The sequence below is a fragment of the Talpa europaea genome (assembly GCF_964194135.1).
Source record: "Talpa europaea genome assembly, chromosome: 11".
Lineage (NCBI taxonomy): Eukaryota > Metazoa > Chordata > Mammalia > Eulipotyphla > Talpidae > Talpa > Talpa europaea.
This window is the reverse complement of record NC_140078.1, coordinates 36,799,368-36,824,539: the sequence shown is the minus strand read 5'-3', so window position 1 is coordinate 36,824,539 and position 25,172 is coordinate 36,799,368. Positions and strand designations below refer to the sequence as shown.

The 25,172-nt window shown below is 37.3% G+C and overlaps 1 protein-coding gene across 1 annotated transcript in view; it reads right to left on the bottom strand.

Annotated features, from left to right (window-relative positions):
• KIZ (kizuna centrosomal protein) overlaps positions 1-25,172 on the bottom strand; it is a gene marked incomplete at its 3' end in the record, with an annotated part of 131,924 nt that overhangs the window by 18,595 nt on the left and 88,157 nt on the right. The window contains exons 8-10 of the mRNA XM_084248451.1: positions 22,679-22,820; positions 11,762-11,927; positions 10,847-10,912 (exon numbers count right to left, since the gene is read on the bottom strand). Coding sequence (XP_084104577.1) covers positions 10,847-10,912; positions 11,762-11,927; positions 22,679-22,820 — 374 coding nt within the window. The remainder of the gene's footprint in view (positions 1-10,846; positions 10,913-11,761; positions 11,928-22,678; positions 22,821-25,172) is intronic.

Sequence of the window (25,172 nt, the reverse complement as noted above, 5' to 3'; positions counted from 1 at the left end):
TGCTTCTGACTGTACCCAGTGCTTGTATAAATAAATAAATCTAAAAAAAAAAAAAAAAAAAAAAAAAAAAGAAAGAAAGAAAGAAAAGACCAAAAACAAGTACTGGCGGGGATGTGGAAACAAGGGAACGCTCTTACACTGCTGGTGGGAATGCAGACTGGTCCAGCTCTTTTGGAAAGCTGTGTGCAAGTGTCTCAAAACATTACAAATGGATCTGTCATTCAACCTGGTAATTCTACTCCTAGGCATCCACTCAAAAAAATTAAAAACATTAATTTGAAAGGCAACTTGCACTTTCATGTTTATTGAAGTGCTATTTACTATAGCTAAATTATGAAAATAAGTGCCCTAGAACAGATAAGTGTGCCTTAGAACAGATAAGTGGATTATGAAGATGTGGTATGTATATATATATATATATATATATATATATATATATACAGTGTAATACCATTCAGTGATCAAAAAAGAAATTCATGCCATTTGTGGCAACATGGTGGGGCTGGAAGGGATAATGCTAAGTGAAATAAGTCAAAAGGAGAAAGATAAATATAGGATGGTATCACTAATACATGGAATATACAATAACTAAACTAGAAGTCAGATAAAGGCAAGTTAAAAACTAACCCTTGATAGCTGATTAAAGAACTGAAGCTCCAAGGCTGGGAGGGAGGAAGTGAGGGGTAAAAACAAAGAGGGAGGGAAGCACAACAGACTATGGTGGTAGGCTATCACTAATTTGGTGGTGGATGCACTGTAGTGGTAATACCTGGGGGTATTCAATATTACCACAACTAAAAATAAGTATATAAATTTATATAAAAAATAAAATAAAAGCAGAGACTGGCAATAAAAGGGGAAAAAGAGGCACAGGCCAAACAGAACTTACTTGTAACCCTGAAATTAGATGGTGATGAGCAATTTTCAGAGTTTTTACTAAAAGTAGCACAAGAACACTTGAAAAACTTCAGCCAAAGGATATAGGCTGGATGTCAGGAAAAGCTTTCTCAGTTGAAAAAGTTGAAACAATGGAGGCTGCAACAGCTGTATGGAGATTTTCAAGGAGCTGTCTGTATCAAATGAACTAGCTTTCAGACTCTTTGGAGGCTAGAGTATACTTTTTGCCAGGAAGTGCGCAAACTAAACATCCTCCTGGAACAGCATAGAAGACTTGCCCAGAACACCAACTTTATAAAGCAGGGTCAAAGCTACATACTGAGGTTTGTGGCAACTCACGCTCAGGGGTTTTGGGAAGGAAGAACGAAAAGAATCAAATGGTGAAAAGTTATACTATGTCACCCTACAAATTCATAATTATTAAATGAAAGAAGCAAAAGCAACAAATCCAGAGATTCAAATTAGCCTGTTATAAGCAAGGTGGGGGCAAGGTTCACGTAATTCCAAGGAGGAAGGATTTTCCAGTCTTTCAAATAAATTCTGCAAATACCAGGAGTGGGTGGCCCCTGAAGTCTTCACTTTCTAGCCTGGTAACTTAAGACTCCAGGAAAACACTTCCTCTCATCAGCAATGTCAAAACTCTCAGGAAACTATTAAGTAGTGAAAACAGCTAGACAAAACAAATATTGTAAAGAATACAATTATTTCCAAACAGAATATTTTTGTACACACAGAAACATATACACTCAAGTTTCCATTTCTGGATCTTTCAGTCAAGAATCTGTTATATACTCAAATCTCTCTCAAGATTAAATTTAAAAAATAGAAAAACATTGCAGTTTAAAACATAAAGGCAAGGGGTTCAGGGGCTTAAAAATCTATCCTCATCTATTAATTCCAGACTGATGACACAATGAGATAGAGGCTTTCTGAAACCGGTCATCTATCTTCTTGCAAAGTGGTGAAGGATCACTGAAATTGTTTTTTTCTTTTTGATATGTATTTTGTGTCTAGAAAATGGAAACAGAGAGAAAGTGAAAACATGTTGAATAAAGGGGGATAGGAAAGATGAAGAGGGGAGGAGAAATAAAAAGCCTCAATTTCTTATCTTTTATTCTCTTTTATATGCAAATGTACACCTGCTAAAATACTTCTAAATCTACAAATAAAAAGAAAATATCTGATGAACAAGTGCTTTTAACAACCCATTACAAGAGTCAGATAAATGCGTGGTTCACCAGCCTCTAAGGGGTGTCTCCAAGGCAGAGAATCTGCCCATGGCTTTTGCAGAAATCCCTAATAAAAAAAAAAAAAAAAGGAGTTGGGCCTAGAAAAGGAATAACAAAGGGAGATGCAAACAATACTATCCCAACAGAAAGAAAAAAATGACCTTGAACCAACAAAGAACTGGGCATACTTGAGTAAGGAAGGATAATTATTAATCCTATACGTAATGTGTTGAAATTTTAAAATTAAATTTGAAAAATATTTTTTATCCACTGAGTTTCCCAGCATTGTTATTTTTCACATATTTCTACAACCATGAACCACCCCCCCATATTGCGTTAGATGTATTGCTGATGTAACAAACCTAGTTGTTTTTACAATGTAAAATAAAAATTGTGGGATATGCTGCTAAAATAAATTCCAAAGATAAATATCATCACTTAAAATCCAAAAATCATTTGTTCAGTAATCTGCTCAAATGAAAATAAGAAAATATTAGGATATGGGCATCTTTACAATTCTGAAAATACAGAAAACTCACACTTAAGTGTCTTTTTCAAAGGCATGAATCTAAATGAATGTGAGATATACATGTTGAATACATAGAAACCATAACCAGAATCACTTTTCATGTCCAAACTTTCTGTCATAAACTCTACACCCACAGTAGTCCTGGGCCTATAAATCTATTGATCAGGTTTCTCTCTGATACATAAGAGAAAAGAAAGTGCTAATTTATATAACTTGACCAGGGTTGCCTCAGAAAAGGGTTATTTACATCACATTCTTATTTTCTATGGAGCAATTCACAATTATACCTGAAAATAAATGCCAGGCTTGTAACTGACCTGTAGTGAACATTCCAAAATGGAACACACTGTTGGCATTACATCATACCTAAATTTACAATCACAGTGCCTGCCACCTATCATTGTTCAAACCATGGGAAGTGAATTCTTAGCTTTCAAGGTCACTGAATTTTACTTTTCAAAGTCTGAGAAATCCTGACCAAGAAACATACTTCATTGACAACTAATTTTAAAATCACTATTTACAGCAACTTACATTCTCTATCTCGCTCATTCTCTATCTCTCTAAATATATATATAGTAAGAAGAACAAGAAATATAGACAAGAATATTAATATTATAATTATCATCATTTATAAGGGCTAGAAGTTAACAACTGTATAAGCTGAACTGAATGCTAGAAATGTAAAATGTGAAGTTTACCCTCCTATAGTGAGTTGAATAATGTCTCCCTCAAATTTCATGTTAATCCAGAACCTCAGAACTTTCCATTCTTCGCAGATGTACTTAAGAATCTCAAGATGAAATCATTCTAGATATATGTTGCACCCTAAGTCCAATGACTGATCTCCTGATAGGAAAAGGAATGGATATAGAAACACAAGAAGGAAGGCAAAGGCAGAGACAGAGACTAGAGTTATGATTCCACAACCAGGAACCAGCAGAAACTGAACTGACAAGGAAGGATTCTCTCTTAGAGCCTTTAGAGGGAGTACAGCCCACTGACCCTTGGTCTTTATACTTACAGTATCCAGAACTTTGAGATAATACATTTTTGTTCCTTTAAGTTTGTGGTACTTTGTTATAGTAGCCCTAAGAAAACAATATACTCCCCTGATCCTTGATTAAAAAAAATTATAATCCAATTTCTTCTCTCTCTGTTTGAGCGTTTCATAATGTGACTTGTCAGGGCTATTCCAGCTTTGAGACCCCCACGCTCCATGGTTGGTCCTCAAACCTGGTTACTCACCTGGGTGTTATAAAAGACTGATGCCTGGGTCTCGATCCTAGAGGTTGTGATGTGGCTGGTCAAGGGTAGGGCTGAGGGATGGGTGTGTTTTCAAATTCTACATAGAGTCTATTATGCAACCATTGAGGAGAATTTCTCTTGGGTACATTTCTTTGAACACAGGAGCATCCAATAAAGAACACTCTTCAGAAAAGTGCCTTTTATTCTTTCATCACTATTAAAGAAATAGCAATCTCCTGAAATAATCACGAGTGAAGAATGTTGTTGCTGCACTGAGCAGTGGGAAGCAGACTCCACGGGTAAAACCCTGGCAGCCTGACCCTGCCATGTGAAATCCAGCAGCTTACAGTGGTTCCTTGGTTTTGCACAAGTCAGGGGCTCCCTGCCTGAGTTGCAGCGAGTATTATGTCTCAGCTGATTCTCATGTATTTCTGGGGTAGCACTGGTGAGGCACATTCTTAGTAAAGTCCTGGGAGTGAAGGTATTATGCCACTACACTCTGGCCGTTCAGAGTTGTCACTAGTCTTTCTCCCAGAATAAATTTAGTTGCCAATGACAAGATGGCCATTGTCTATTTCTAGCCCTTTTCTAATTTGATGTAAAACTCTCGGAATAATGCTTTGGGAAACACTGCTCAAAACCCCAGGTAGCACCCTTCACATCTATGCTGACCTCCCACAAAGCTTCTAAATGGACATACCTTAGGATGGCCTTGAATATTTCAGCTTGCTGAAGAATATCAGTGAGAAATGGCACAGTCAGGCAACCACTTTCAACACAGCTTGACCAAGAGAATTGGTGTCAAAAGAATGAGAGGCTGAATGGACATTCTTAGAGGCTTAATCCTCTTGAGATAAAAGCTGAGAGCCCTTTTCACATGGAGCTTAAGGAGATGAGTTTTGCCAGGATGGGCACGTGGGGTGGGAAAAGTACTGCTGGAGTGAATAACTGAAAGAGATAGTATTCTGGCCTGAATCAACAAGCATTTAAGGAAACTCCTTAAAACTCTCATTTTTATTCATTATTTTGACATAATAAATGCCAGATACTATGTTAGGTGATGAGTTCTATGATGATTAGTATAAGTAACATTAACTGCTATAACTAAAACTCACTTAACTTTCAAGGGCAAATCTAGTGTGAATACAAGTAAAATTGCCAAGGTTGGAAATTGCACTTTGGGGACATACATAGTTCAGAGGAGATTTTTTCTCATAATCTAGATGAGCTATTCTTTAATCCTCGCATAAGCATTTCAGGGATACTGACCTGAGTATCTATCTGACTACCTGCACATCATCTCATCTATGTATATTCAGGAATGCTCCACTTTATAAAAAAGGCATTATCTCTGGGTACAATCTGCACTCCTTTCAAGCTGTCTACCTCTTTAGATGTAACATGAGGGATAAGAAGGTATGGTGCTGTTCATCAGTGCTTTCAAAGCATCCTTATGGAGTTCACCTTTTGTTGTGAGAAACACTGATGCTCAATTGATCTAGACATCAAATGAAGTTACCTCTCTTGCAAACCAAAAGAGGCAGGGTGGTAGAAAGGAAGGAATCAGGGTTTATATCCTTAAGGCTGAGTTTGATTCAAGATCGAACACACTAGCTATATGGCCTTGAGCAGACTGATAACCTTTCTACGTTTCCACTGGACCATTGTAGAATGAGTTACTAATATTTACCCCACAGGACTGTTGTGAAGATTAGAGATGATGCGCATGAGGACAGGCACCCAGTCTTGAGCTGCCCCTGGACTTAACCCAAGTAGACGTATAATATACATGTGCAATATACATGCAAAGGATGCATTATTTATTATATACAGAAAACCACAAAGTCTTCATACATGTGTATATGTTTCTGCATGTGTGTGTGTGTATATATAGTGTATATATATATATATATATATATATATATATATCTCCACAGATATCAAAATTAATCTTTGCTTTCTACCTGGAGTCTTTTCAATTGATTAAACTTTTCATTTTCTTACACGTTATTCATTTTTGTGTAGTATTTGATTTTTCCACTTAGGTGTAGTCCCCATAAATCTCCCACTACCACATCATCTGTGAACTGTTACCATAGTCAAGATGCTCTTCCCCCCCCTGTTTTGACCCCTCTCCCTCTCCTGCTGTATGCCTCAGATCTATAGTGTGCCTGTAAATTTTGTCTTTTTTTTGGCCCTTTGTTCAGTTTCCCTATATTCCTCTTAAGTGAAACCATCTGATATATTTCTTTTTCCTTCTGACTTATTTCACTGAGCATAAACCCTTCCAGCTCCACCCATGTTGCTCGGAATGGCATGAGTTTATCTTTTTTGATTGCTGAACAGTATTCCATTGTGTATATATTCCACATCTTCTTGATTCAGTCATCTGTTTGGGGCATTTTGGTTGTTTCCATATCTTAGATATTATAAATAGTGTAGCAATAAATATAGCAATGCATGTTTCCTTTCAAATTAATGTTTTTGTGTCCTCTGAGTAGATTCTTAGGGGTGGAATCACTGGGTCATATGGTAGATTCATTTTTAGTAATTTGAGGAACCTCCACACAGCTTTCCATATTTCTACCTGCATTCTTAGCATAAACAATTAGACTAATATATCACTAATATATCACACAGGCTATAGGAATACTTACTCTGGTTGTGTGTGTGCTAGAATTTGTAGGGGACAGATTCTACATAAATCTTAGTACATATTGCAGGAGCTAGAGATATAAAATACACTCTCCATAATGATGATTAGCAAAGCAGATACTTTTCAGATGACAGCAAATTTCTTAAGGATAAGTCCCTCTGCTAAGAAGACCTAAGTCTGGTTGGCGGGGGTAAGGGGAGGAGACAAGCAAATCAGAAAAGGAAAAAATAGAAATGAGAATGTTGGCATATTTGGTTCCTTTAATATGGAATGAGAAACACTGTCTCTCAGCATTAGAAGGAATGTCAGAGTTTGAAGATACATGATTTCTTCTGGAGTATTCTCCTGAGCACAGTTTCCCACCATGGTTTAAGCACCCAGATAGAAACTCATACCTGGAAGATACTCAGTTTGATTTTGCTGAAATGAAGAGTCAGAAAGTTTTCTGTTATTGAGCTGTGAATTCCTTTCCTGCAAAATTCAGACAAAAAGGGCCCCCTGAACTATAACTCTGTAAATGTGCTTGATAAAAGATATGCCTTGTATATGCCAGTCCTGCATAAAGATACCTTTTGTGCCCTTCTCAGGTTAAACTTCTCCAAGGCCCTCATCATTATGAAAATGGTGCAATTCAGAACTTCCCATCATCCTGCCCAATACCCTATGTCTGAGATTTCACCTTGGCTTCTTTCTCTTCTATATGCCTTCTAAGGTAGCCTTAAAGCAATAAAGTAATGAAGGCCCATCCTGAAGAAGAGTGTTTCTTGACAGTCAAATATTACTATTGTAACCTGTAGGTCATCTGCTCAGTGAGCAGCTTTAACAAGTAATTTTCAATCCATAACAACATCTGGAGTTTAGTTACACATAAATATCTCAAAGTTTCATTATAGAGTAATCTCATCTAGGGAGGTTCCACATAAAGGAATCATAGGAAACATTAACAATAATTTTAGTTTAATGAGAAAACTGGGGCCCTTTTTAGACTTAAGGTTTTAAAAAATGTTCTATGTCTGTGTGCTGATTTCCCAAAATTTCTGCCAAGAAAATTCTGTTAGCTATTTATAGGAAGGATACCATTTTTTCAAATAGAAAATGTTATTTTTTGACTATAGGTTCACACTGTTAAATGGTTCATTGACTGAAAATATTTTCAAAGTCTTCAATGAGCTCCTGTATGTTGGGCAATCTACAGAGGGAAAGAGAAATTGTGCAGGGATTGGCCACAAAATATGTATTCCTTGAAATATTTTCTTGGGTGGAATATTGCATAAACACACTTGAGGAAATGTTTGTTAGCCCATCAACACCTCAGGGGTCCTGTAGTGTACTCGCCCTTTAGCACCTACGTACGGCAAACAGGATCTCACAGGCAGGGATGGTCTGGCTTTTACCTAAGATCCCCAGGGGCCAATCAGCTTTTTATGACTCTTTCTCTTAGGGTTTCTTCATGGCACTAGTCAGGCATTCCAAAGTATCATGAAATGCTTCAAGATTCCTTTTTGATAAGGTAAATAGCTTTCTTGATTAAAATCATCAGCTGAGTTCTAAGTGGAAATTTCTTGCAGAAACTAATTTAGCTGTAATGTCAGGAAGTGCTTCCTATGAGGAATTATGGCAGCACAGGGCCTTGGGTGGTTCTTGGTCCCAAGTGGATATGGCAACTCAGGAAGGCCAGCAGCTACCAGAATAATTGGTAGAGAGGGTCAGATTCCCTTCTAGGACCCACCTGAGGATTATTCTTTCTGTGGCACCACACCCCACCTCCTGCCTCTTTTCTTCTTTTGAGTTTGCTTTGTGAAATTCCTTTTATCTAGGTGTCACTGGTTTGAAAATGTTTGGGATTGTGGACTAGTGCAAACGCTCAATACTGCTATTAACACTCACTTGAATATAATTATAACAAGTGACAGATAACATGTATCAAGTGTCTGGCATATGCTTGGCGCTTTTCACACACATGATTATTATTTAAACTTTAAGACTATTTTGCCAGGTAGTCTATTTCTGTCCTAACACAGAAGCTCAGAGAGGAAGACAAATAGGGCAGGGAATAAAGATATAGAGCATGCTGGATGATGCCAAAGCCTAGGCTCAACTGCCACATATCAGCTCTTAGGGATAGCCTTTGGAATATTTGGTTTCTTTGGAATATTCATGAAGGAATGCAGCCCATACAAGCAGGAAAGCCTCAACAAAACTATTATAAAAGAAAAGGCAGACCCTTTCTTAACTCAAAGTAGACAGATGCCTTATTCTACTAAAGGCCAAATCTCCAGATAATTATGCCAAATGATATAAAAATTTAATAAAGAGATGATGGTCAAAAACTTAGAGACAGGGCCTCCCTGGTGGCGCAGTGGTTGAGCACTGGGTTGCAAAGCTGCCTGCAGTCTCTGCAGCGCTGGTTCGATCTCCGGCTTCTCCCCGGCCACCAGTGGAGGGTCCCACATGGCGCGCAGACCTCTCCTGCCGCCTGATGCTCCCCTCAGCAGTGTACTTCGGTTCTTCTGCCTGCTCTGCTCCCCGCTCTGGCTCTGGTGAGTTCTCTCACCCTCCTGCACTTCTGACTGTACCCAGTGCATGTATAAACAAATAAATAAATCTTAAAAAAAACAAACAAAAAAAACCAAACAAACTTAGAGACAATGATAGATACAAAAGTATTAAGTAGAGGCAAGGTGCATGTGGCCCTCAAACATTAACTCCATGGGAGGTACAATGGATGGGGAGCAAAGAAGGGAGAGGATGGGGTGGTTAAGGACAGGATAGCAAAACTTGAATGAAGTCAATGGTTTTGAATGTTAAGTTCCAAAATCATACAGCAGGCACAAAGCATATTGTTCTTAAACTGTCCACTGCTGATGGATTGATAACAGGTTATTGGAATTATAATTTCTTTAAAAATCTTAATGGCAATAGCACTATTATTTCTAGGTAAATCGTATCTCTTTCAACATAAAAAGAAGATTTGAAACTCTATTACTTAACTATTTCTTCTCTTATAAAAAGAAACAACATTTGCACTAATTCAGAGGGTAATCTCTTACACCTAACAAGGGATGATTGGAAACAATACTCAAAAGAGAAGAACAGGCAACTAAGTCATTTACTGTTTTCTCATCAGAATGCCTTTATAATTTTAAATAAATTCAGAGGTCATTAGATACTTCTGCATTTAAACATGAATAGAAAAGCATTCAAATGACTTCTTAGTTATTGCAGCTTGAGATCATCTACATTGCTCCTACTAATAAAAAAAAATAAAGAGATTCTATCAGTTTTTTCAAAATGAATATAAAATTGCAATAAATATATCACTGATAAATGTTTAAAAGAAGAGAAAAACCTCCATTTTGGAGTGAAATACTATCTGATGCAGAAAATACACAATAATTGCTCTACAATAAACTCCTTTCTCAAAACCAGAGTTCATCACAGGAACATGGGTTTAAAAAATTAATCATACGGTCATGAATTGTATTGTCATAAGAGAAAGCTATTCTCTTCTGCTTATAAACAACAAAACTATCACATATGCAGATGCATGCCTTTGTAGCTTAGTGCAATCGTGTATTTACTTGTATAAATATTTAAAGCCAGACCTTTGAATTTATAATGAAGTAGTATACCACTTTACAAAATATTAGGTACTAGTAAATTTAGATGTATGACAAATAGAACTCTGTTCAGAATACTAATTCCTGCTGTTGATATTCTAAAACTAAAAATCATAATGATATTCAGACTCCATCTAAACAAGCTTAATATATGTGTAGAAATTTTAATAGGTCTTGATGAAACCATATGGTTAACATTTTTAAATTGTCAGATAGGCTTAGTAACTGAGACACAAATAAGTTTCCTGTCTGGCACTTTTTTCTGCTCTTATTTTAATGATACACATTCAATTATCACAGGAAAGAAAAGAGTAAAATCAGAAACATCTGTAGTTTGCCATATAATGACTGGGTGTTCCAGGAGACTGTTCCATGGAGACTGACCTTTTAACACAGACGCAGGTGCTGAAAGGCTACGTGATGGGGGATGCTCACATGTGTAAATGGATAACATGATTATGAAGAATTCAATAGAAATGCTTATTTTCCATCTTAGTTTATATTAACAGAAGCTCACATATTATGCTCTTATGATTAATCTCCTGCTCCAGCATACAGTAGTTGAATATACTTGCTTTCAGCAAAGTCCTCAAACCACTAGCCAAAATGCTCTGATAATATAAGGTTAAATCTTGTGTTTGAAACTCTTAGGCAACCATTACTTTACCTGTGATTGGAATCTTTGCTGCCAGGCTTTCTTCCTTGCTCACATTTTCACAGCTACTTGAAACTTCTAAAAATTGAACACATGATAATAAAAATGCATTTCAAGGTTATATTTATGGACAGGTGTTTATCTGACTTTCAACTGTTATTCCTTTTATTTTTACTGCTTCCCTCTTTATTTTTTTGTTTCATTTTACTACCTTCCTCTTTTTTTGCTTGCTTTGGTTGGTTTATTTCTTGTCTGAAATGATACTACTGTTTCTAAAAGGAAACCTATTAAAAAACTAAGGTATCTTGATGTTGCTTTAATGAAAATATAGTCTGCCATTTGCCAAATTTGGGTGGAGTTAAAAATCAATGAATCTCAAAATCTGTGTGTGTAGATCAACTTATCAATACATCCTCACAGCTGTTTTGGTGATACTATAATAGCGGTTTACTGGTGTGTTTTAACAGTAAGGCTAAAATAGTCATAATTTCTGGATATTAAAAACTGGTTATTAAATCTGGGAAGGCATAATTTCATTCTTAATCATCTGTTCAGGCTTTTAAGAATTTCTACTATAAGAATGTTTATAAATTATTAGTAAATTCTATTATGTGCTATAAAAAACTGTAATTCTTTATTGAATCATGTTTATCTTTATGGGGATGATCAAAATTGTCTACTGCCAACTGATTAGCTTTGTTAGGATTTCATTACTTACAATAACTTATTTTACTGGGAATTAAATGTTTTTCTAAACAAAAATACATATATTATTGGAAAATGTTATGAAATATATAACACATTATACATATTTAAACCAGAAGTATTTACTAGTCCACTTTATTTTATAGGTATACCTTGAGAAAGAGGGTGTAGTCTTGACTCTGAATGCATTTTTGCTGTGACAGAACCTTTAACAATAGTTACCTTGTTCCCTTGTAAGAACACTGTTGAGCCACAGAGCGGGTTCTGCTTCCTTTATTCGACTATTGTCATTCAGAATAGATGGCAAGCTGCAAGATGATTCATTACTGTGAATAGCTGACCTATCCACACACTCTTCTGTAAGGGCTTTTTTCAATAAAGCTGTTGCCTACAGTGTTTAAAAGCAAGCACAAAGAAATAAAAACAAACTAGCCACATTCCCCTTGGTTTCAAAGACCCAGTCTTTAAATATGATTTTAGGTTAAGCTTTACTTAGGATTTAATTTGCTTCCGATATTTAACTGAAGTTAAAATATCTTCAAGACAAAATAACATCTGATTATTTTCCAGCATAATTTAATTCTTTTCAACTTACATTTATAATAACATGTTTTTGAGGAATGAATCTTAAGGTAATGCAGAAATGTTTTTCTATTTGTGAAGTTTGTGTACGAGATGTGATTACCTCTATTAATCTAAGCTAGTTTATCCAAGATTTACACTTTCATTGTATGAATCCTGTTTTGTGGCATGGTAGACAGTGGATTTGGATTGAGAAAGATCTGGAAAAATGTCACCTGACCCCTGAACTGCAGTAAAACTGGGTGGCTGGGGAGGGTACACTAAGCAAAAAGAGAACTGACCTAATTCTAAATGATAATCTTCAATCAGGCATAAAGATATGCACTGCTTTGTCTCTAAATCTGCTGGGGAGCTCAGGGAAATTCACCCACCACATTGCCCATCTGTTTTTAAAAGGTACTAAGTTGTCTTACATATGATCTCAGGTGTTCTATGAAGGGTGGTAAGCACAGATTTTATAAGGGCCAACTTGAGAGGTAGAGAAAAAATGGCAATTAAAACCCACATTTCTAATTTCCAGGTCAGCACTCTTACCCCAACGAGTAAAAATATACTAGGAACAAAGTGAAACAACTAATGATGACATCATCCATCAGCCAGAATGTGTATTTCTTTCTCACTTTCTACTTGGAAGTGCTGATTTGATCAGGTGGTTGAGAGAGAAAAACTTGGTGGTGATGCTGACCTTTCACTGATATCTGACAACAGTAGTAAATAAAGGACCATGTTCAACCCAGCCTGTGGGAAATGGACATAAAGAGTGAAACTGGACAAAGTCTTCTATGTTATCTTAAGCACAAGAGCAAAGCAGTAACAACACAATTATCTAGTGAACACGGGGAAAGATAGTAATCTTTCCTTGTGATTAACAGGAAAGGTGAAGACGCCCTGACAGGAAGAATCACTGAGGCAGAACACAGGAGACGCAGCCCTAAGAATTTGGCTTTGAATACCCTTTGAGGCTACTGATATCTACCTTGACATCCCTGCAAAGCTCTTCCCCTCTGCATATCCCTAACATTGGCTGGCCTGCAGTTCCTATGGCTTATCCTAGGGGCTGGAACAACTGATTTTAGGGAATTTAAAGGAGTTCTATTCTCCTTGGCCAAAAGAATTGGTATCACGTTAGCCTTGCTGTTAGGACCTGTTTGTGGTTCAGTTCTAATATCCAGGAGCTTTTCCTCTCTTTATCTTTTGTATAAAGTAGCCCTGGATTTTACTTGAGTTGTGCTCTCTGTTGGGTGACCTACATAGAAGCCCTGATCTGCAGATTGGGTTTCTGATATAGTGTCCTGGCCATGAAGCTCAGGTCAGAACTAGGACTCATCACTAATGGCTGCCATGGCACTCCTATCCCAGCTGCCGACAACAGCCCACTAGTCTATATTGCCTCCAGAATCTGTCGGGGAAGAGAAGTGTGAAGAGTAAATCCACCTCTTGAACTGCGGCCTGTCAGTGTGCTCCCTAGATTATCTTGGCATATCTCATTTTTAGATCTCTACCCATCCTAATCTAGTTTGTTTCCACAGAGGGCTAAGCTTTTATTCTGTGTGCCCAATAACCCTAGATGTATCAAATATTTAAGATATGAACTGGCCCACATTCTGTACTGAAAACTATACTTTTCTTTTTTCTGATATTTAAAATAATCCAAACATTCTAACAGGGCCCTCTCTCTCTCTCTCTCTCTCTCTCTCTGTGTGTGTGTGTGTGTACACACACATATATCTTCCTCATATTCCCTTACACAATAGCTGTTACTAATAATTTATTGGCATGATTTCATAATAGCCACTGACTTAAAACACATTTTAAGAATAAAATTATTAAAGGACCATAGAAAATTTCTACATGCAGGATTTTCAAACAAAGGAAATTGTTTTTAGATGGTCTGTGACTCATATTACTTCTCACTAGTCCTTCAATAATGACACACAATTTATCTTGTCATTTTGCATATCTTCTTCATAGAAGACCCTCTTGTGTTTAGTTGTGTTCTAAATGGGCTTCAGAAGAATGCTATAAAATGTTATAATAATTTTGCAAATGTTTTTCTAATAAATCCTTATATGCTTGATAAAAATATTACCACTGGCACCATTTCTATCCTGAGCCCTTTTTTTTTTCTTTTGCCCCAGTGATGTTAGGAAGGCAGTGGGAATACTGCAGGTTTTCATTTATTTCATATATCTTATCTCATTTATCTTTACTACTCAATACTCGTACCTATAAGGTGTGTGTGTGTTTTTTTACTTTTAAAATAGAGATATTATAAAAGGATTCATCTTATAAGATAACTCTGTAGGTATCTTCTCAAATATGCGTATTTTATATCTATAAGGGTTTCTAGGGATGGCCAAACAATAACGAGAATGGTTGGCTTGACTCTATTGGATCATGGAGGGGAGAGAGAAGTGCAGGGGGTTGTGAGGGAAAGAGAAAGAGCAGATCTGTCAAAGCGTCATCTGCAAAGGATACATAGTATAAAATGCCTAACAAGCAGGGAATAACAATAAACAGGGGCAGAAACAAAAGTGAGCCTTAGGCAAGGAATGGTTAGGCAATTTCTTGTCAAAAACTTCTGCCGACTCAGGAAAAACATCTATACTATATTCACAAGATACACTGCTTGCAGATCTTATAGGGAGGCATTTTTCTAAGAAAGCACTCAATTTGAAGGAACTGGTAGTCTGAAGTTGACAATACTACCCATACCTGCAAAGGAACAAAAGCCCTGGGAAAAGTGAAGAAGCTGCCTTACCTCATGCTGGGATTGAATGGGCTCTAAAAATTGGAGCTCTGTTTCTAAAAAATGCCACCAGACAGCAAATTTTCCAAGGGCTTTTGATGCTATTTATGAATGGACTATGCAAGGGTTTCAACTTATCTGTTAGCCAATAAAAGCTCTCTCTCATTTTATATATTTGAAGACTAGAAAGGAAGACTGGAGACCATTGCATAGTTCTCAGCAGCCAGAAGCCTAAATCAATACAAAACAAATGAGTCCCTGACTTCTTTGCTGAAGACTTAAATAATTCAATGCCAAGGCATACACTATTTACAGAATGACTGATAGTGACACCTCCATATTTCAAATCTTAAATCATCCTATGAACTACACCTAACAGAATATGTAGAATTATTGGCTCAATTGTACTAGAATTTTTCTCCAAGTTCAGTTTAAATATGGATCCTACAATGTCTAGAACCCCAAGTTACCAAGGCTAACTCTTAATTTATATTTACAAACTTACCAATTGTGATATTTAAAAGCATAAATAGATAAATAAAGGTATCAATGGAAAAGACTTTGTGTCTAAAACACCACTAAGGAAAATGAAAGGTGAAAATTAAATTGCTCAAAATATTACACCAATTGTACAAATCTACTATTTAGTTTATGAAAGACTCCTTACAAGTCAATAAGAAACACATATTACTAACCTAATAGAAAGATGAACAAAGAACATGAGCCAGCAAATTATAAAAGAAGAAATATAAATGGATAACAAATAGGTAGGGTAAAAATCTGACTTCAATTGTATTACAAAGGTCAAATGAACAAAAAAAAAATTAGATGTCATTTTTACTTCTCAATTTAGTACTCCAAAAATGTTGATAGTATCCAGTTTCATAAAGAGCCCAGAGAAATGACATTTCATCTCTCTGGCACTCTCCTGACCCTTCCAGAGCGAGATATGGCAGAGCAGAGCAAAAGCCTGACAGGTATAAACACTTTGTGACCTAACAATTCTACATCTAGGAATCTATTTGAAGGAAATAGCATTATATTTGTAAAAACTGAATTGCTCAGCTGTTCTTTTTTTTTTTTTTTTTAGGTTCTCAGTAACATTTTTATTTTTTTTTAAATAATAAATTTTATTTTTATATTCCCCCATACAATTGCAAACGCCCCATTCTGACCCCAATCCTTCCCCTCCCGTCCCCCACCCCCCAAAAACTGTCTCTGGTTCATAGTTTTCTGTTGATTTTGATTTTCACTTTCTTATATTCATTTGCCTGGTCCCTTATTTAAGTTTTCTAGATTCCTGCTATGAGTGAGACCATCCGGTATTTTTCTTTTTCTTTTTGGCTTATTTCGCTGTGCTCAGCTGTTCTTTGAAAATTTTTACTATATGAAAAATTATAAACAGGGGCCTCCCCGGTGGCACAGCGGTTGTGCGCTGAGTTGCGAAGTTGCCCGCAGCCTATGCAGCGCTGGTTCATTCCCCGGCCACTGGGCGAGGGTCCCACATGGCACGCAGTCCTCTCCTGTCTTGCCCGCTGCTCCCCTCAGCAGTGTATTTCATCAGTCTGCCTGTTCTGTTCCCTGCTCTGGCTCTGGTGAATTCTCTCACCCTCCCTTGCTTCTGACTGTACCCAGTGCTTGTATAAACAAATAAACAAACAAATATTTTTTAAAAAGAGAAAAATTATAAACAACTTAAATATTCAACAATGGGAGACTGGTTAAAGAGACTGTGGATGATCCATGCCAGGGTGTTTGTTACAGACACCTGAAATGAGTAGAAAACAGGAAATGGTATGACAAAACAGGTAATGTCTTACTTATGACAAGTGAGAAAAACACCCATGCACACAAAAAGCACAACCTTGTTTGTCAATATATTAAATATTAAAAACCACACACCATACGGTCAAAGAGGGTTACAGATATGGAAAGTAGGATCACAGGCAAATTCTTTTCTTTTTCTTTACCTTAATACTCCAAATCTACTCCCATATTTATGCCCTCGGTAGTTTCCTCAAAGAAGACATGCTAGCTCTACAAGAATCTGATCTCTATGATGGGTGGTGCAAATACAAAGAAAAACTGAGTGGAAAAGTATTTAGTAAAACTAAATTTCCTTCTATATGTAAATCAATGTTATAAATGCAGATATAGAAAAAGCAAGAGAATTAAAAACCAGGGATGTAGATATAATATTTTCTCCAAATATAGATATTCAATTGACTCTTCCTTGAGAACTAACTTTCCTCTTTCACACTAGAAGTAACTTTCAGTCATTTTTTTAAAGCATTATCACTTATGTTATATCTATGTAAATGATAGGAGAAAGGGTTTTATCTATGTAGCAATGATAAGAAAGTGACTATATTAGTCAGCAAATGCCTATTCAAAAGATTAAAACAAGAAATCAGCACACTGTTTAGGGAGAGGTGAAGGGATTTCCATGACCAGTCACGTCCTTATGGGGGTGGAGAGGGGAAGGCACCCCCGGCAACCAACATGGTGTGTGGTAAGGGATAGGACCAACATACTCTGTGAGTAAAACCAGCAAGCTGCTCCACTTTGCATGGAGAAGTTCTTCTGTGTAGAAACAGACTTCACTTAAGAGAAAAGGAGTATTAAGGCACTTTGTCTTTTTTTTTTTTTAAGATTTATTATTTATTTATTTATGCATACTAGAGCTGGGGTATAGGCCAGAGGTGTGGGGGGGTGAGAGGATTCACCAGAGACAGAGTGGGGGGGGGGGCAGAACAGGCAGACTGACGAAATACACTGCTGAGGGGAGCAGTGGGAGAGACAGGGGAGGTCTGCTGCACCATGTGGGTTAGCTCCCTGGCCATGTGGATCAAACTTGTGCTACAGTGGCTGCAGAAAGCTTCATAGTGTTGAGATTTAACCCCTTGTGCCACTAGGGAGGCCCAAGGCACTTTGTATTTTAATGAAGCACCCAACTAATTTTTTTTTTTCACATCAAGTAATTATAAGTTTTTCTGATTTAAAAGCATGTAGCTCAATTATGTAATTGCCTAGTAGGTTATTCGGGTGCTAAGGATCTTATCTGGTCTCGAGGGGACATAATATGAGTTTCTGTGGCTCTATTTACTCAAGAGACAGGATTGACTGACAGCTAGGGGACCCACAGGTAAACATCATTTACATGTGGCTGTTTAATTAGTCATTTACCCACAAGATCAAAGTAAATATTTCTGAGCTTCATTCAACTCTTAATCAAATAACTTCTAGTAGAGCTTTCTTAAATTTTGAAAATCTCTTCCTTTTAAGATTTTATCTACAGAAAAATAGTTAACCGGTATTACATATTAAATGGTATATTTTTTCAATACAGGGAAACAATTAAAATATACTTTGTTTTGCTAAGTATAAATGGATAATGCATAAACTAAAATAGCCCAGAAGCAACAAAAGCATTTTGTCCTAAAGTGTGCAAGGGTTGCCCTGCCTTTTAGTAAAACATTGTCCTTTAGGGCTATACATCTCTTCATTCTCAACCCAACTGAGACACTGCCTGCTTATTTTCATTTTTAAGGAGAGATTTTGTCATTAATTTATTGGTAATGTTTATGACTGTCACTTAGATGAGATCATTATGATTTAAAAGGGAACAACAAAACTACAAGGGGATGCAGAATATTATTTGATCCAGAAGTTATTAACTGGGCAGCTGCCTACTTGTTAGTAATGGAGTTATTATTTGAAAATTATGAGTAGATTGGTTGTCCGCAACACGGAATATGTTTTCTAATATAAACAATCCCTTTAAAAAAATGATTAGACAGCAAAGAGAATTAACCAACACCTATTTTACCCTTGACATGGCTGATACACTGCACTTGCAGTGAACAAGAATGGAAAACAATTTTGCAAGATAGTAATAAATGAAATAGACAATAGAACCTAAAAACAAAATCCTTCTTAAGACTCACATATATCAACAAATATTGAATGGATCTAAAAAAATCACAGGCTCTGCTTTTCTTTTTTTTTTTTTTAAGATTTATTTATTTTTTTAAATAAATTTTATTTTTATATTCCCCATACAATTGCAACCCCCTTATTTTGACCCCAATCCCTCCCCTCCCCACCCCCACCCCTTATTGAGTGTCACTGGTTCATAGTTTTTTGTTGATTTCGATTTTCACTTTCTTATAGTTATTCATTTTCCTGGTCCTTTATTTAAGTTTTCTAGATTCCTGCTATGAGTGAGACCACCTGGTATTTTTCTTTTTCTTTCTGGCTTATTTCGCTGAGCATGATCCCTTCCAGCGCCATCCATGTTGCTGCAAATGGCATGTGTTTATCTTTTTGAATGCTGAGTAATATTCCATGGTGTATATGTACCACATCTTCTTGATGCAGTCATCTGTTTTTGGACATTTGGGTTGTTTCCAAAGCTTAGCTATTGTAAATAGTGCTGCCATAAACATAGGGGTGCAGGTGCTCTTTGGAATTGATGTTTCTGTGTCCTTTGGGTAAATACCTAGGAGTAGAATTGCTGGATCATATGGAAGCTCTATGTTTAGTAGGTCCAGAAATCTCCACACAGCTCTCCATAGTGGTTGGACCAGTTTGCACTCCCACCAACAGTGCAGGAGAGTTCCTTTTTCTCCACAACCTCGCCAACATTTGTTGTTGCTAGTTTTTTTAATATGTGCCATTCTCACTGGTGTAAGATGGTATCTCATGGTACTTTTGATTTGCATTTCCCTGATTACAAGTGATGTTGAACATTTCTTCATAAGCCTGCTGGCCATTTGCATTTCCTCTTCAGAGAAGTTTCTTTTTAGCTCTTCTGCCCATTTTTTGACTGGATTATTTTCTTTGTTGTTGTTGAGTCTCATCATCTCTTTGCAGATTTTTGTGATCAGTCCTTTATCATTAGTGTTGTGTGCAAAAGTGTTCTCCCAGTCGGTGGGGTTTCTCTTTGTTTTTGTTATTGTCTCTTTTTCTCTGCAGAAGCTCTTTAATTTGATGTAGTCCCAGCTGTTTATCTTTGCCTTCACTAGCACTGCTTTGGGTGATGTGTCTGTAAAGATGTCTTTGATGTGCATATCACGTAGTGTTTTGCCTATATTTCCTTCTATGTATTTTATGGTTTCAGGTCTTATGTCTAGTTCTTTAATCCATTTTGAGTTGATTTTTGTGTATGGTGTTAGGTAGTGGTCAAGCTTCATTCTTTTGCATGTAGCAACCCAGTTTTCCCAGCACCATTTATTGAACAAACTTTCTTTGCTCCAATGCATATTCTTTGCTCCTTTGTCAAAGATTAGTTGACCATAAATCTGTGGGTTTATTTCTGGATTTTCTATTCAATTCTATTGGTCTGAGTGTCTGTTCTTGTTCCAATACCATGCAGTTTTGATGATTATGGCTTTGTAGTATAGTTTGAAGTCTGGGAGTGTGATGCTTCCATTCCCTTCTTTTTTTTTCAGGAGAGCTTTGGCTCTTCGGGGTTCTTGGTGATTCCATATGAATTTCATCAATAATTGTTCTATTTCTTTGAAGAATGAAATTAAAATTTTTATTGGAATAGCACTGAATCTGTATATTGCTTTTGGTAGGATGGCCATTTTAATAATGTTTATTCTTCCAATCCAAGATTTATTTTATTTATACAAGAGCCAGGACACAGGCCAGATGTGCAGGAGGGTGAGAGGATTCACCAGAGACAGAGCAGGGAACAGCACAGGCAGACTGATGAAATATACTCCTAAGGGGAGCAGCGGGCGAGACAGGAGAGGTCTGCCCACCATGTGGGTTGCTCTGAGGCCAGCGATCAAACAGGGATCAAACCAGCATTGCAGAGGCTGCGGACAGCCTCACAGTGCTGCACTCAACCACCTGCACCACCAGGGAGGACCCAGGTTCTGTTTTTCTTAAAGAATATTGTTTTCTTCTTAAAGAATATTCACACAAATAGTATCATACATCAAACAAAACAAAACTGTAACGTTATTTATTGGGTCACATATAATGTAGTTAAATGAAAATGTATGTGGGAAGGATACACACAAGACATCTCTGAAAAGGGGCATGGGATCCATGAGAGGCACGGGGCCCCCTATCTGTGCCTACAATAACTTATTTCAGAAGAAGGAAGGAGAGGAGGTGTTTAGAAGGGGAGAAAGGGGAGAACAGGGGGAAAGGACAGAAAGGGGAAATTGTGAGTAAAAGGAAAAGAGAGAAGATGAGATAGGGATTTGAGGTGAGAAGAGGTGGGGTACAGAAATGGGGCAAAAAGGAAGAGGGGATGAAGAGGGAGGTTTGATACAAATGTGGTATGAAGGTAACAGCAGGTGTGAATTTAGGTTGGTGGGTGTAGGATTGGTGGGCTCATTATATCACTGTATGTATGTATGTTTGAAATGCTCTCTAAAATGTCCTTTTCTCTTTTAATTAAGGGGACAAGGAAAAGTGGGGATATGGCATGCTCTAGAAGGACCAAAGTGACTCCAGAAATGATTGAGGGGTGAGTGGACTGCAGAGGTGTCTGATTTTGATACATAGGTGGTAAGGCTTGCCTCCAGGTGGGGCACACGTAGAATCCTTGGACTATGTCCATGATAAAAATTAAAAACTTAAAAAGGATCAAAGCCAGAAAACTCATATTGCATTTAAGGATTAAAAACATACTGTGAAACCAGACAAAGTCCTAAAATACTAAATGTTGGAGAAGTAAGTTCATCACTCTGAATATTAAGACTTTTCCAAGGAATCACTAAGGCTAGATAGACCTGGGCTTCTTGGTTCTTCCCCATTCGCTCTCCTTGGGAATTGGCTCCATCAGTTTCTATTTTCTGTTCAGCACCTTCACACTCTGAGGACTGGTTCCTGAGTCAGGCCCCTCCTTGCTTTGTCTGAACTTATGCAGGGCTCTCTCCACTTCAGTCTCCTTGCCAATCTAAGCAGGTAAATTTCCCTTAGGTGCTGCAGAAATCCTATGGTAACCCTGCTCAAAAAGCTCCACTGGCTTTCCAGAATCTACTAAGCTAAATACATACCAGCTTGCCTACACTGGATCCTGCACAACAGGGCTGGTAACTACTTTTAACTTTTTTGCCACCTTCCTGGCCTGGCTCCCACATGGTAACCACAGTGGATGGCTCGGTTTCCTGCACACTGTTGGCTTTCCAGGTCTGCTTTTCATTTCATAACAACACTTCCATGTTGGCCCTGTCCTCCTCCACCTTCCACCCCACTCATAGTTTTTGCTGCCAAAATGTTGTCTGTCTTTTAAGGTTCACTTCATATCCTATTTACTCCTTCTATCACAAAGTCTGCCCTCATTGCCTCTCCAAATACAATAGCTTTGCTTACTTTTCTGAGAATACATATCCTTTGCCATTTTCTTCTTACACAGTTCCCACTATGCCATTCCCCAGGAATGAGGGGGGGGGCACATTTTATTTATTTCCTTATCTCCAGTGGATCTGGGCTGGTGCCTGTGTAGAGAAATGGATCAATATATATCTGCTAAATTGACATGAATGACATTATATAGAGTGGAGAGAAAAAAACAAAATGCTACAAGAAGCTTCTAAGTTCCTCAGAAAATGCTGTGGTAGACATATTTAATTTGGTTACTCTATGGCCTGATTTAATTTTATATAAGAAGTTAAGACTCTTATTTATTTATAACACTAAGAGATCGGTAAATCGAAGCAAACAAACCACAAAGTCTCACTTATCATTTTTTCAAATATGTTCATCATTGTTAAGAATCTGTTTCCACAAATGAATAACTTATACATCTTGAAACTTACTTAAGAAAAATAAAAATTACTAACCATTGTGCTCTGGTCCTTGTTTTCTGGGGTAACTTCAGACAGCTTAGCTACCTCTTGGATATAATTATCATGTTCTTTTAAGGTGGCAACATGCTGACCCAATTTTCCCCTCAATAAGCCTGAGGATGGAGCTTGTTCAGATCTACAAAATACAAACAGAAGATACACTAGAGATTTGTAGTGCTCAGTAACTCGTGATATTTCCACATTTTAATTTGTTTTTAAAGATTGATTTATTTTTATACAAGAACCGGGGCACAGGCCAGATGCGCGAGAGGGTGAGAAGATTCACCAGAGACAGAGAGGGGAACAGAACAGGCAGACTGGCGAAACACACTACTGAGGGGAGCAGCGGGTGAGACAGGGGAGGTCTGCTTCGCCATGTGGGATTCTCGCCAGCCAGCCGTGATCGAATCCAGGATGGAACCCGCGCTGCAGAGGCTGCAGACAGCTTCACAGTGCGGCGCTCAACCGCCTGCGCCACCAGGGAGGCCCTTTCACATTTTTAAATCAAGTTTGTAGAGGACAGATTATCCAGAAAAGTCTAGAACCTATTATATTCTGGACAAAGGAACTTTCCAGAGTCCAGGTATTTTCCCCCCAATTTTTATTTTATTTCAATTATGAGTTCATCACTAGGTAAAAATTCTTTTTTTTTTTTTTAAAGATTTATTTATTTATGCCTAAGAGCGGGGGTACAGGCCAGAGATGTGGGGGGGTGAGAGGATCCACCAGAGACAGAGTGGGGAACAGAACAGGCAGACTGACTGAAATACACTGCTGAGGGGAGCAGCGGGTGAGACAGGAGAGGTCTGCCTCGCCATGTGGGTTTCTCCCTAGCCAGCTGGGGATCGAATTTGTGCTGCAGAGGCTGTGGATTGCTTCATAGTGCGGTGCTTAACCCCTTGCATCACCAGGAAGGCCCACTAGGTAAAAATTCTTAACTTTGGCTACATACTGGGACACCCTAGGGTGGTTTGTAAAATTTAGATGGCTTGTGCCTTCCCCACAGAGCCTAGTAAAACTGCTCTGTGAACAATCTTACCAGTCATCAAGAATTTTTAAATCTCACACACTGATTCTAATACGTAGTCATGGTTTTGAATCACTGCATAGATGGTCAGGTTTTTCTTAAATGTGATTAACAGAAATAGATCACATGTCTACCTTGATGGTTCATTCCTGTTATAATCTTACCACTGTCTACTTATAATTAAAATAGAAATTATGATTATAATAGAGAGAGTCAACAAGTGAGGAAAGTAAGGAAGCTATCAAAGACTATAGAGTCACTGAAAAGGCCTCAGGGGTTATCCTGACGTGCTCCCACTGAACAAAAATGGCACAATTTAACACCAAAAGGAATAATGACTGCAATGTACTGAAACACTGCAAACATATGAAAATCCACAAGCTCAGTAGAAAAAATTCCAAAATATAATGAAAACCAAGGTCTTAAAAAGGAAGTAAATCTTATCACATGCTACAATATGGATGAATCTTAAGGACATTATGCTAAGTGAAGGAAGTCAGTCACAAAAAGAAATATGACATAATTCCACATATATAAAGATACCTACAATAGTCAAATTCATATAAAGAGAAAGTAGAGTGGGATTTCCAGTGCTAGGAGGAGGGAGAAATGGAGAGATGAATGGCTATAGTACAATGATGTGAATGTGTTCAATGCTACTAAATTGTACACTTAAAAATGGATAATTTTTGAGTTATCTATTTTGTTTTTGCCACAATTAAAACACAAACCTTTAAGACTACAAAGGGCAACAACTTGGTATTCTGAAAATTATTAGGTAAAGATGCTAGAATTAAGGATTTATTCTGCCTTGATGGGAATTAAATGGATTTCAGTTGCCAAGTATTTGACAGGAGAAGTTCTTCCAAATAATAAATGAAAAAGAAATGAAGGAATTAGAAAGTGAACATTTTGTTAAGTCTAAATTAACAAATACATCTAGAAAATGATCATGATTCTGTGAAAACTGCATTTGAAACTTTATGTTAGAGGCATCAGTCTTAGTATCACTAACCATGGGGTAATCAGATGTCATGTGATGCCTGAGGAGGGATGATAAGTACAAACACCACCAAGATACCCTCTTGCTAAAATGCCTGGCCTAGAATGTAATCACATATCTGGAGTGAGCCACCAGTTTACAGATAATATCATTTGAATCCTGATTCCAACAAAGCAAATGTAAAAGACTTTTGAGATAAGGCAAACTGACAAAAACAAGGTGTTAGACAAAGTAAAGAATTTTGTTAAGTAGTAATGTATTAAATCCTTGTAAGCTAGGTATCTGGGTAGTTATAAGTATTTGTGAATGAAACATATTGCGTATTTTAAACTACTCAAGAAGAAAGCATAAGTGTGGGAAAAGAGATAAAACAAGATTGGAAAAATGCTGACAATTGGTGAATCTCAGTAATGATTACATGGGACTTCATTATACTGGTATATCTGCTTTGTGAATGC